The 15,005-nt window shown below is 35.0% G+C and overlaps 1 protein-coding gene across 2 annotated transcripts in view; it reads right to left on the minus strand.

The window, feature by feature from the left end:
- Positions 1-15,005, minus strand: part of SH3RF3 (SH3 domain containing ring finger 3) — a 566,022-nt gene that overhangs the window by 70,716 nt on the left and 480,301 nt on the right. For both annotated transcript variants that reach the window (XM_031958770.1, XM_031958769.1), the window contains one exon: positions 9,746-10,080. In XM_031958770.1, coding sequence (XP_031814630.1) covers positions 9,746-10,080 — 335 coding nt within the window. The remainder of the gene's footprint in view (positions 1-9,745; positions 10,081-15,005) is intronic.

Below are 15,005 nucleotides of genomic sequence, written 5' to 3' on the forward strand. Positions count from 1 at the left end.
CTAGCTGTCTCTATGTAGTATCAGAGTCTCAAAGGATAATCAAATTATGAATTAGTGGTGAAGAAGAGTTTTCCTTTTCTTCCTACTGGAAGCCTTTGTGGTAATTAAATATACACAATGTTAACCAAGATAAGATCTGAAATGGTATGAATAGTTTCTTTTCTCTGTTACATCATTTTCCCACACAGTTTAATATTTTAGTACTTTAATGGGTTTATGATGTCATTGCTCTAGGGGCTTTTATTAGTGGTAGAGATCATGATCCATATCTGCCTTTTCATCCTGGAAGATTTTTCTTTCTATATCCTCTTATAATTCCTTTACTGAGTGTTCTAGCAATATGCTTATATGAGGGTAGTCTTCTTCTCAGCTCCTATGATACAAGGGTACCCATACATCCATGGTCTGCCTATTATCCCCCATTCTTGACATACAAATGGGAAACTTCCATTCCCAGTCATAAATCCTTTAGTTTGTGTCTTTTAGGCTACTTTTTGCACACAATTCATTGTTAGCAACATTGTTAGCTGCAGCCTCATTATGTCCACTGTACAGAAAGTATTTCTAGTCCCCTTTGGGTGATCTACAACTTTGATTTCTGAGAGACTGTGGAAATCTATGATTCACAGTCTTAACATACCAATGGAAGAATAATGGGACTAAAAATAGACATATTTTAGGGAAATGCTTAGGATTCCTAAAGTCCTGGGCAAATTCTTTTTTTTTAAATTTAATTTTTCTCTGATTTTCAACTTGAAGAACATCCCCTGACTCTGAATAGTTTTGTACATAAAGAACAAAAAGGAGGATTGCTTATCAAACTGTGAATCTCTATTACATAAATATTTTAAAAGTATATAACAAATTCATTCGCTTTGAAGGTGTTTCCTACTACATTTCTTTTTGTTATCTTCCTGTATATTATTATGAAATTTCTTAAATGTAACCTATCCCTTTCCTCTCCTCATTCAAGTATGTCTAGTTCTTTATTTGTCTACAGGTTTACATTATATATACATATAATTATATACATTATATATTATCTCTCTCTCTATATATATATGTATATATACATATAATAATTATATACACATATATGTTTTATATATATGTATATATATAAAAACACACACATATATATGTATACATGCCAACATATACAGTACAACATATATGTACATATATATATACAGAAATGTTAATACTTATCCACGCTTACCCACATATATGTATGTATGTGTGTGTGTATATATATTGTATATACATATATACAATATATATACACACACACATATAAATATATGTCATTGGCTATTAAGAGTTACAATAACTAGAACTTGGGAAACTATATTCCTGCATACTGTTGTGTTTTAAAAAATTTGATAGACATAGATTCTGAGTAATTTAATCATTTTAGTGATTGCTTGATGATTGATAAAAAAGCATACTTATTAATAAAAAGAAGTCAGTAGCACTCTCAAATGCCAAAGACACTTCATGGCAGATGACTCAAAAGTTTATATGCCGTTGGACAAGTGGGTTTTCCTGTGGATGGCAATGAACTTTGATCAGTTAAAATTAATGAGAAAATGAATATTATAATGAGAGATTCAGTCTAATGAGGTCTTGGGAGTACGTGACTTGGCTCACCCAAGTCTTGATTAAAGAGATTTATCAATTATCTATATCATCTGACGGACAAAAGGGAGAAACCACATTTCCTCAGATCTGTTTGAGGAAACACAATGAACAGGAATCCACCCATTAGCCTAAACTAAAAATGTCTTTTACTGTTTAGTCTTTAGATTAAGCAAGTCTTTGAGAGAAATTTCTCACAAAGGTTGATTTCTGGATGAGGAAATTGAAAAGGGGGGAAAAAAACAACCTTGGCCCTGATTCAATAATTAGCTATTATTGGTGTGAGAGAGAAATTATTTCTCTCAGTACTGTGACCTAGTCAGACCACATCTGGAGTATTACATACAATTTTAAGCCCCACATTTTAGGACAATGACAACAAAATACATGTTCCAGAAGTGAATTGATCAGGATGGTAAGAGATCTTAAACACATGTCAACCTATGATGAAACAGATAACTAAGGATACTCATTCTAGAACAGAAAGGTTCAAGGCACGAGAGAAGTATGAGAGCTGTCTTCAAGTACTCAAGGGGCCATAAAGTGAAAAGTTATAAGTTATAAGATGAATTGTATTTGTCTCCAGAGAACAAAACAAGCAACACTGGCTAGAAGACACAAAAGGATGGGTTTAGGCTTGATTTATGAAAAATGTTTTGACAATTAGGACTACCCCAGAGTAGGATGGGCTGCCTAGGGGACAAATAGGTTACTTTTCACTAGGTCTTATAGCAGAGGCTAATTGATTACTTGTCCAAAATGTTTCAGAGGATATTCCCTCTTGGGGACAGGATAGATGAGATGGTCTCTGAGGACCTTTCTAACTAAGATTCGGTGAATGAAGGAATACACTGCCCAAGTGAAACTATTAGGGCCTCTGGGCAGGAAGGACACTCTGGGTCAAAACTCAACCTACAAGAACAATCATAAGTCCTGTCAGCACCTGACCCCTTCCCTTGAGGTCTTTCATCCCAAACCAGGCCCAGCCACATTTAATTTGTAAGGCTGTTTGGAGCAGGGCCTGAAGTACAGTCTGTCAACAAAATGAACATACTCCCTATCATCACTTGTGTAGAAAAGGAATAATGGCATTCTCTTAGCCATTTCCATGATAAGAATGAAATGCAGTATGAGCAAAGTTTGCAGCCTATTTTTTTTCATGCCCAGGGGATATCTTGTATGAATCTCCTATCCTTTGAGAACAAAATTACCACCCTTCTTTCTCCCAAGGTGCCCAGAAGGCCCATTAATCATGGCTTCTTTTCTCCTATACTTTTGAATGTGACTGTATCAAATTTCAGCCAAATTCTGCACTAACAAAATATACAGTACAAAAAATTTGGGTCTCAATGGAAAGAGAATGAAACAGTGAGAGCTCCTTTTTCTAAGGAAAACTCAATAATTGCACAGGCTTGAAGATTAGTGCCAAAGACTTAAAAATATCCTATTGTTCCATAACCAGATACGCAATTCTAAGTCAGGATTGGCCTGAAATACAATGCCAAAGCGATGGAATTGTTTTGTTTAAGAATCCCAGGAATTAGAGCTGGAAGGAACCTCAGAAGATTTCCAGTCTAACCTTTTTGTTTCACAGATGAGGAAACTTAAGTTTCAGGGAGAATAACTGATTTGCCCAAGATCACAGATACCAAGCATAAGAAATGAAATTTGAACTCAGGTTTTGTGACTCCAAGTTTTGCTGTCATTCCACTGTACCAATGTGAGAAGTAGTGGTTTTTTCCCCTTCCTCCCAGCTGTTAGTAAAGACTTTCCAAATGTATCAAAGAAGATAAAGATTCTCTACAACCTAGCCAACAACCTGACAATAATTACACTAACAATAACAATGTTGATAAGTGTCTGGTGTGTATGTGTAGGGAAATAGATGTATACAAAAAGCATACATTATACATTAGATATATACAAAAAGTACTAACTGGTTGCTATAGTCAAGCTTCCAGGAACAAGCAGAATGTTTTGCATCCCTTTATAACATAAGAGATGTCAGTCAATCAGACTGAGAAATTCAGAAGAGAAAAACTATCAGTGAAAGAGTGGATTTGTTATTAAGACTAAAAGTTATTATTTTAGATGCAAGAATGTGAATTGCATGTATTACTTACAGCAAATGGAGAAGGATCTTCCGTCATATTCTCTTGGGTATTTAAACAATGTCTATTTCTGTGGCAACTGAATGCTCTCATAATCTTATAATAATTTCAATTGACCGTGAAGGAGGATAGAATAAGCTTCTCACTCTGTGTGTACATGGCACGTTCCTAAACCACAGAGTGGCTGAGTATCGGGCCAGTTTTTGTCCCAGGAACCTCAGTCACTAAGGGACATCCAGGGGAACTTGCAAATGCAGCATATTCTGCCAGGGGTGGAGGATGCAAAGTTGTCAACCTTCTTGTTTTTCAAAAGTGGGTTGTGATTTCTTTCCAAGCCAAATTTAATCAAAAGGCACGGGGTTATGGCGTCTATTGGACTAAACCCTCACTGCTGATGTATGAGAACTGTTAGCAAAGTGTAAACCCTGGGTGAAAGCAAAATATTTGTTAAGTGTCTAACAGGCTGAGAATGCTGAAAGCAGCCTTAGCCCTGGTTTTCATTAGTAACACACTTAGGAGGGCACAGACATTGAAATATCACTTCCAATGTTGATTCCTGAGAACTTGAATCTACAATATATCAATCACGGACAGCAATGAGTCATATTTAAGCCAGTTCTCTCTGTTGCACTGAACCATGGCAATGCAATTTTCTGAAAGAAATGAATGTTTACAGAACTGTTAAACACCTCTCGCCATTTATAAGTCTGGTTTATTATGTTCCTTCTCACCAGCCCTAAAGGCCACTGAGGTATCCCATCTTCTATTTAATGAAGCAAATAGGCTTCAGGGCCAGATGGTCAAGTAGGAAACTAAGAGTATACTCTGGCATCTATCTACCACTGTTGCTGATTTATAACATTTGGCTACATTTCATGCAAACTGCTATTAGATAGAAATGAATGGATTAAAAGCTACACTGATTTCTCAACTGCAAATCAGCCAAGCTACAAATGAGCAGATGGGGTCAAAAAGGCTGGGCAGTAACTGAGTGCCTGTAGGATGTGTGGCCATCCAGTGCCCGAATTCTTATCCTCTAAGGCTTTGAGGGGGAGGATGATGTAGCAGTGGCAAAAACCTCAAGCATTCCTTGTTCTCAGTCATCAGTGAAGAATATTAATGCAATCTTCCTATCATGAACAAACGGCACAAGTGGTATGTAAAACTTACAGGGGTCAAAAAGTGGCTGTTTGTTGTTCTCAAAGAGGACAAAGGACATCAGGAGGGTGATGTCTTGACTTGCAACAAGTAAATTGGATTTAAGAGACACAGAACTGGGCAAAGTCATCAGCTAGTACATGTATAACTTGTATCCAATTGCTTATTGTCTTGGGGAGGAGAGAGAGAAGGAAGGGAGGGAGAAAAAATTGGACACAAAAATCTTTTAAAATGAATATTGAAAACTTATCTTTACTTGTATTTGGAAAAAGTAAATATTATTGAGGGAGAAAGACATCCAACAACAAACTCCTCAGCTTTATTCTCTCCTCTAGAATCAGAATCAGAATCCAGTGGCAAGACATAAGTCAAGATGTTAGTAAGTCTATGAAATTAAGTCTAAATGGCTCCTTAGGTTTTTTACAGATATAGAGCTGTGATCATGTGGTGATAGAGCACCAAGGGAAGAAATATTATAAAGTTCTAAGGGACCTCAGAGTTTCTTAGACTCTGACTGCATTAATCTACTGCAACCCTCTTATTTTACAGATGGGGACACTGAAGCCCAAGGTCATAGCTTCAGATTTTACTTAACCAATCCCCTCATTTGATAGATAAGGACACACACTAAGCGGTGCATCCCAGGCAAATAAAAGTTATTGGTAAAGGTCCCACGTGTACAAAAATGTTTATAGCAGCTTTGCCACCACAAGAAACTGAGGAGATGCCCATTAACTGGGGACTGACTGAACAAGTTATGGCTCCATAAGAATGGAATAGAACATTACTGTGGTATAAAAAATGATGAAGAAGATGGCAAAGAACTGGAAACTAAGTGATTACCCATCAACTAGGCAATGGATGAACAAGGCATCCTACATTAATGTCGTGGAATGCTGCTGTGTTCTAAGAAATTTTGAAGGGCATAATTTCAGATATTACTGGGAAGATACATATGAACTGATGCAGAGTGACAAGAGCAGAAGCTGGAGAACATTTTAAAAACAAACAACTTGAAAGACTTAAGAACTCTAATCATTATGAGATGATTAATTCTGATGGATGTGGCTCTTTTCAACAATGAGCTGATTTAGGCCAGTTCCAATAGACTTGTGATGGAGAGAGCCATCCGCATCCAGAGAGAGGAATATGGGGACTGAATGTGGCTCACAACATAGTATTTTCACCTTTTTTGTTTTTGTTTGCTTGCTTTTTGTTTTCTTTCTCATTTTTTCCTTTTTGATCTGATTTTTTTTTTTTGTAGCATGATAGATGTAGAAATATGTATAGAAGAATTACACAGGTTTAACATAGATTGGATTACTTGATATCTAGGAGAGGGGATAGGAGAAGGGAAGGAGAAAAATTTGGAACACAAGATTTTGCATGGGTGATTGTTGAAAATTATTTTTGCTTATATTTTGAAAATAAAAAGCTATTATTTTTTAAAAAAGAATTCTAATAAAAGAAATGACCAATCATGATTTGAGAACAATAAGGAAACATGCTACCCACCTCCTAAAAAGTGAGACTCAGTGGTTTTATGAAAAAAACCAACAAAATAGACCAGCCTTTAGTCAATTTGATTAGAAAAAGGATAGAAGAAAATCAAATTGTTAGTCTCAAAAATGAAAAGAGAGAACTTTCCACTAATGAAGAGGAAATTAGAGCAATAATTAGGAGTTATTTTGCCCAACTATATGCCAATAAATTTGATAATCTAAATGAAATAGAGAAATATCTACAAATATAGATTGCCCAAATTAACAGAAGAGAAAATAAATTATTTAAATAGTCCCATTTTAGAAAAAGAAATTGCTTCTAATTAACTCCCTAAAAAAATCTCCAAGGCCAAGTGGATTTACATGTGAATTCTACCAAACATTTAAAGAACAATTAACTCCAATACTATATAAACTATTTGAAAAAATAGGGAAAAAAGGACTCCTCCCAAATTCCTTTTATGACATAGACATGGAACTGATATCTAAACCAGGTAGGTTGAAAACAGAGAAAGAAAATTATAGATCAGTTTCCCTAATGAATATTGATGCAAAAAATTTTAATAAAATATTAGCAAAGAGATTACAGAAGTCATCCCCAGGATAATATACCATGACCAAGTAGGATTTATACCAAGAATGCAGGGCTGGTTCAATATTAGGAAAACTATTAGCATAATTGACTATATCAATAACCAAACTAACAAAAACCATATTATTATCTCAATAGATGCAGAAAAAGCATTTGATAAAATCCAACATTCATTCCTATTAAAAACACTTGAGAATATAGGAATACTCCTTAACATAGTCAGTAGCATCTATTAAAAACTATCAGCAAGCATGATATGTAATGGGGATAAACTGGAATCATTCCCAATCAGATCAGGGGTGAAATAAGGTTTCCCCGCTATGACCATCAATATTATAGGACAATCAATTCTGATGAATGTGGATCTTTCCAACAATAAGATGACTGATGCCAGTTTCAATGATCTTGTGATGAAGAAAGACATCTACCCCCAGACAGAGGACTGTGGGAACTGAATGTGGATCACAACATAATATTCTCACTCTTTTTATTGTTGTTTGCTTGCATTTTGTATTCTTATTCATTTTCCTTCCTTTCTGATCTGATTTATCTTGCGTAGCAAGAGAGTTGTATAAATATATTTACACATATATTTTAACATGTATAACATACATTGAATTACTTGCCATCTAGGGTAGGGGGTCAGGGGAAGGAGGGGAAAATCTGAAACATAAGATTATGCAAGGGTCAATGCTGAAAAATTATCCATGCAAATGTTTTGAAAATAAAAAGATTTAAAAATAAAAAAAAAATAAAAATATTTTAAAAAGTAAGACTCAGGGGATAGATTGAAACTTAAAGTTTTTGGACTCGGCACATATTGAAATTTGTTTTGCTTGATTATGTGCATTAGACACAAGGGTTTTTGTATTTCTGTCATTTTTTCCCCAATGGGATATTGCATTGGTGGGGTAGGAGGCAGAAATATAGCTTTTAAAAAATAAACAAGCTAAGGCTCTTAGACTACTTTTAGAAGGTGAATGGGATGTGGCTTGAGAGAGAAAATCCATTTTAAGTATTTTCTCCAAATATTATAAGATCCTAACTTTGAAATATATAGTAACTATGCTCATAGTAGAAAATACTATAAGTACAGATAAAAAAAGAATCAAGTAGTGCTTCATGAAGGAAAAAGGGAAATGACTGAAACATGGATAAACTTTCAGCCTATGAAGAGAGCATCCTATCTATAGTTCATTACTGTATATCTCTATAAATGTGGTAGAAAATACCTGCACATCTTTATACAAAGGCTCTGTTAAAACCTATTACATTGCCCATGCTCAAGTTGAGTTATTCTTAGATACATTTCCCCTATCAAGTCCTCAGTGGAAGTTTGTGGGTTATGTTCAACTAATATTATCATATTGTAAAAAGAAAAGGACTTCAATTCAACTAGAGAAACCAAAGTTCAGGCCTACAAATCCACTATCTTCAAAATAATTTGGGTTCAAACATGCTCTTTTCTTCCAAATTATCAAGATAAATTGGGGCAAAATTAGTATTTTTGGATTAAAACATCTGTTCCATCTATCATCTCAAACTCTACATCTATGTACCATCTCCCTTTTTTATTCACACATCTCCCACACTGTTACAGGTATAGATTTTAAAAATCCAGTGGAAATGTTGAAGAATGTAAATGTATTCTACAGAGGATTTAGAACTATTAGATCTGAGTGACATGAGTAGCACCCTGGAGTCATCAAGAGAAATGAAATGTTTTCCCCTCTAGCCCCCTTTCTTAGCCATAAGCCCTCTCTTTTTTGAAAAACGCTTGTTTTTCTGAAGATAAAGATAAATTAAAGGAATGAGATTTTTGATATGCCAATGTAAAATGGAGCCTACAAGAACATAAAATTGCCGCAGTGGACCAGATTCATTCTCCTCTGATAGTAACATCAAAGGATTTATTTTTTGTTGGAATATACAGAATTTTAGAGCACTGCTGCGAACACCACTATACTCATAAATGTCCAAACCCTGAATTAATTTAAATTCATCCTAACTAATACGTTAATTAAATCCAACAAATATCATGTATTAATTGTATGAAAAACACTGTGCTAGGCTCTGGGATCATAAGATGATAATTTTAGAGTTTAGACTTTAGAGGTCATTGAACCCCTCCATATTACAAGAGGGAAATTGAGGCCCATTGAGATTTAGTAACTTTTCAGAGTTACTCAAAGGGATGAAGGAGGCAGAAGCAGTCTTCTAGAAACATTGAGAGTGGTATGCTTTCACATGAAAATCTGCCTAGCTTTTTTGGGGGGGACTCGTTTTAGATCTAATTGGAGCTTTATATCTTTGAAGGATATTAGTTGGAAAATGTTCATTTTTATTTTTAAAATATCCCAAAAGCCACTTGTATAGTTAGGCAGATAGGATGTGGGTTCAAAAATTTAGATTCTAATCTGAGATCTGCCAGTGACTGTCTTAAGTCTTATAATCACTCTGCCTTAGGTTATCTATCTGTAAAATAGGTCCAATTTTCTTCTTAGGAGAATAGCTGAAGAAGGTTTGGCTACTCCCTCCTAATCCTTCCTATTAATAGGAAAATTAAATGGAAATTTAATGGAAAATCAGCCCATTTTACCCAAAATACCAACCAGTTTTCTTGATTTTGGTCACTGTGTTCCTAAAGTACCTGAATTCCAGCTGAAAATAGAAAGAAGCTTTGAGATCATTTGTTATTCTCCATTGGTTCTTATAAGTGAGGTTTTAGTCACAAGACTGATTACCTTTTCATTCTTTTTCTCCTCTGTTTTGCAGGCTGTGTTGGTTGGGCTGGAAGTCATCAAGCTACCGATGGGCCCACTGCCCATGTCTCCATTCAGGTTGGCTGCACTGACATTAGGAGGTGTGATGGCTGAGGCTGCTGATGTGAGGGGGATGACAGGCCTGGGGCATTGTGCTCCGGAGATGACCTGAATCGGAGACTGGTGGAGGTGCTGTGGAGACACAATGGTGTGTGGCCTGATCCCTGTGGCTGGCAGGCGGGATGGAGAGCTTTGGGTCCGTAGAGGAGATACTGTGGCAGTAGGCCGGTCTTGAGATTGAGCAGAACTGTGGGCGGCTGGATTCAAACCGTGTTGGAGAGAACAGAACAAATGAATAATTAGTTTGACCGTTTCATCCCACTACAATATTAGTTTTTTTTAATCAATAGATGAATAAAAAGCATTTATTAAGTACTTAGTATATACAAAAGGCATTGAGATAAATATTGGAAATATAAATAGAAAGACCAGCCAGTCCCTGCTTTCAAAAATAGATCATGTACTTTCCTCTTCAAAAAACTATCACATATTAACTGCACTCTATCATACAAATTAAGGAACTGAGACATAAGAATACTGTGTCTCATCACATAAAACATTTCTTTAGCAACATCTGTATAGCTAGTGAGATGAAGATTCACAGTCAAATCATTTCTGGGAATCATTAATCAGTAGTCTGGGCCTCTGGGCCTGACTGAGAAGCAAGAACAGAAGCATAATGACCTAATCATTAGCCTTCCAATTTTTGCATCCTTCATCTTAGGAACTCCCACGCTTTTGCCCAGTTACATCAACTAACCTAGAAGTGCTTTTAGAGATTTAGATGCTAGTCCTAGACAGGATACCAGTTGTGTCAAATAGTAGCTGTGCCCTCAGGGAGTTTATGATCTATTTGGATAATAAGATTAATATATAAAACAGGAAAAAAAGTACCATATAATTAAGTATTAAATATGGAAAATAGACTAAAATTGCTATAGAAGAGATTAAGAGATAACTGTGTAATTTTTACCTTCTTCATGATTAGGTAGTAATTCCACTTCTGTTCATTGTACAAAGAAAAGAACACATTGCTTTCTTATACTGTGCCACAAATATAGTAGAAGTTTAATAAATATTTGCTAAACTTAATTGTGGAAGTAATGGAAACTCCCCAAATAAACAGAAGGCAAATGTGGTATAATGGAAAGAACTCTAGATTTAAAGTAAAAAAAAAACTGGGTTAATTTCTTGTCTTTGACATGAAGTAGTTCTGCGACCTAAAGTAGGTTAGACTAGAGAGACAATATTAAATTTTTTGTGGGTCATAGGCAGTCTTTTGAAGTCTATGGATCCTTTCATAGAATGCTTTTAAATGCATAAAATAAAATATGTAGGTTGACAAAGCAGCCAGGTGACACCATAGTGTAGAGAGCGCCGAGTCTGGAGTCAGGAAGACTCATATTGGAGAGTCCAAATCCAGCCCCCAAACATTTACTAGCTATATGATCCTGGGCAAATCTCTCAACCCTGTTTGCCTCAGTTTCCTCATTTGTAAAATCATCTAGAGATGTAAATGGAAAATCACTCTAGTATCTCTGCCAAGAAAATGCAAATGGGGTCATAAAGAGTTGGACATGATTGAAATGACCAAATAATCACAAAAGGTAGGCAAAGCCAAATCAAATATCTTATAGAGGTGAATGTTATATGAAGTTGAGACATACCAGTAGGAACTCAAAACAAATTTTCCCTACATTCTGTAGAAAGAGACTTGTGTGTCCTTTGAAATGACTTGGCACATAGTTTCTTTTAAAACCCTGGTCTCTGGGGTAAGGATGGGTTAACATAAAGCAGATTTTGGAAAACACCATTGCTAAAGTGTTTAAAAAACTAAATACGTTGAAGACTCTCAGTGAAGACATAAAATGATTCTATAATCATAATTTAAGGCATGATTTAAGGTTGGGGAATTATCAAGCACCATCAAAAGGCACAGACCTGGGTTTAGGATTAACCTAGATAATATTTAATTGTTTCCCCTTTTTGCCACTTTCTATCTGTCCTGACCCCAATATGCTCATCCCCAAACTTATTATTTAACCTTCTGTCTCGAATAAGATTGAGAGCCTTTGATATCACTTTCTAAGAGTCTCTCTCTTTTCCCAACAAAAGTAAACAGTCAAAATGTAAAATGAATCTTTTTTTTTTCTTTGAGGGGGAAAGCATTAACAAATATCCATAAATTATTATCACTTAAAAAAGTTTTCAAAACAATGATCATATAAATGCAAATTTAAACATTTCTGATGTAATTATTTGATACTTCAGAACTCTGAGGTATCACTATATTATTTATCATTAATAAAGATGGAAGAAAATGAAAAACATTAAATATTGCCAAGGTATTAGGAAACAAACATGATGATTCATTGTAAGACATACTACAGTGGAATGTTCTGACAATTTTGGGCAGAAATAGAGAATTATCAGTGAAAGTTATGAAACTTCATTATCTTTTGGCACAGGAACTACTATGATTTTATCAGTAGAAATGACATTAAATAAAAGAGGCACTAAAATCTGCTTTGTTGCTGCACCTTAAGGACCATTGGACTTTTCCATCTGACTTGGAACAAAAATCTTCCATGTGTGTTGTTTCCTGTATCAGAGCAGGAGCAAGACTTTTAGGTTTTTCTATTTGCATTCACTGTACTTAGCACAATGCTTTCTACATATCAAGAGTGCTTTATCTATTAATTTATTTCTAAGGAATGGATTTTTCCCCCAATTTTTGAAAACTTAATTTATTTATAGTTTTGAGTTCCAAATCTCAACCCTCCCTTTTCTTTTCCCTGCCTGAGGCAGTAAGTAATCAGATATGCATTATATATTTGCAATTGTGTAAAACATTGCTATGTTAGTCATTATGCCTAAGAGACTCAAAAGAAAAAATGCAAGAAAGAAATGAAAGGTAGTATTCAATCAATATCAGGTCTTTCTTTGGAGGCAGGTAATATGCTTCATCATTAGTCCTTTGGGATTGTTTCGGATCATTATATTACTGAAAATAGCTAAGTCATTCACAGTTCTTCATTAGACAATATTGCCATTACTGTGTGCAACATTTTCCTGCTCACTTCATTATGTATCAGTTTGTGTAAGTCCTTCCAGATTTTTCTGAAATCATCTTGTCATTTTTTATAGCTTAATAATATTCCAGTACAAACATATACCACAGCTTGTCTAGTCATTCCCCAGGTGATAGACATCTCCTCAATTTCCAATTCTAAGTCACCACAAAAAGAGCTGATATAAATATTTTTGCACAAATAATCCTTCTTCCCACCTTGTTTTTAAATGTATATGGGATATAGACTTAGTAGTGGTATTGTTGATCAAAGAGTATACGTAGTTTTATATCCCTTTAGGCATAGTTCCAAAGTACTCTCCAGAATGACTGAATCAGTTCACAATTCCACCAATTGTGCATTAGTGTTCCAATTCTCCCACATTCTCTCCAACACCTATCATTTTTGTTTTTTGTCATCCAAGTCAAAATGATAGTTATGAGGTGGTATCTCAGAGTTGTTTTCATTTCTCTGATCAATAGTGATTTTGAGCATTTTTTCATATGACTATAGATAACTTTGATTTCTTTGTCTGAAAACTACCTATTTATATCTTATGACTATTTATCTAATTGGGAAATGACTTGTATTTTTAATGAATTTGATTTATTTCTCTATGTACTTGAGAAATGAGGCCTTTATCAGAGATACTTATTGCAATAATCTCTCCCTTCCCACCCCACCCCACCCCATTTTCTGCTTTTGTTATAATTTTGGTTGCATTGGTTTTGTTTCGGCAAAATCTTTTGAATTTAATATAATCAAAATAATCTATTTTACATTTTGTAATTCTCTATCTTTTTTGATTCTAAATTCTTCCCTTATCCATAAATCTGATAAATAAACTATTTAATGCTCTTAATTTGTTTATGGTTATCATCCTTTTTGTGTAAACGATGTACCCATTTTGACTTTATCTTGGTATACAATATGAGATGTTAGTTTATACCTAGTTTTTGCTATAGTATTGTTCAGTTTTCCCAGAAGTTTTTGTCAAATGAGTTGTTGTTCCAAAAGCTTGAATCTTTAGGTTTATCATACACTGAATTATTATAATTATTTACTCTAATTTAATTTGTACCTCATCTGTTTTTCTTAGCTAGTATCAGATTATTTTGATAATTACCACTGCAGTTTGAAACCAGATGTAGTTATATACTACCTTCTTTCCCTTTATTTTCACTGATTCCTTTTATGTCCTTGAGCTTCTGTTCTTCCAGATGAATTTCACTATTTTTTCTAGCTCTATAAAATATTTTTCGACAGTGATTAGTATGGCGCTGAATAAATTGGTTAATTAAGGTAGAATTACCATTTTTATTATGTTGGCTCAGCCTACTCATGAGCAGTGAGTCAGTAATGGGGTCAAAGCCCTGTTGTGCAATACAGACTCTTCCTTGCCTACCTGGCTGTTGGTATGCAGGAGGGTAGGGCCTAGATGCAGAGTTGCTCCAGGCTTGGAGGCTTGCTGTAACATCCCTGCTGTGAGGCTGAATGGTGCTGCAGCTCTTGCACCTAGCTCCTCTCCCACCTGACACAGATCTTTCTGTTGATAAGCTGCTTCCCTGCTTCTACATAAATTCTGAGATGGTTTTCTAGTTGTTTGGAGGGGAATTTGGGAGGGCTTCTCCTTAAACTTCAATTTTCAGAGATTAAATGATTTGCCTACTTAATGTTCATGGAGAAATACAGAATTAATAGTATTGCATTTTTAGAGCTAGAAAGGAATTCATTTAGTTCAACCCCCTTATTTTTACAGATGAGGAACTAAGGTCCAGTTAGAAGTAATTTGCCTATTGTCATACAGACAGTAAATGGCAGAGGGAATATTTGAGCTAAGTCCTCTGACTCCACTGTATCATATTGCTATGCCTTCTTGACTCAGTCTATCTTTCCACTACTTTGCATTGTAATAAAATTATAAAAGGAGAAAACTAAATGAAAACAACCCTGTAGATGCTGTTTATAGCTATGCAAATGAAAACAATAAACAGTAACAAAACCCGAGTTAAATCCATCATTGCTACCTCACAAATGAAGAAGGAAATGACAAACCACTAGGACATCTTTGCCAAGAAAACTCCAAAAGGAGTCATGAAGAGTCAGGAACA

Source organism: Sarcophilus harrisii, chromosome 3, assembly GCF_902635505.1.
Source record: "Sarcophilus harrisii chromosome 3, mSarHar1.11, whole genome shotgun sequence".
NCBI classification, from domain to species: Eukaryota; Metazoa; Chordata; class Mammalia; order Dasyuromorphia; family Dasyuridae; genus Sarcophilus; species Sarcophilus harrisii.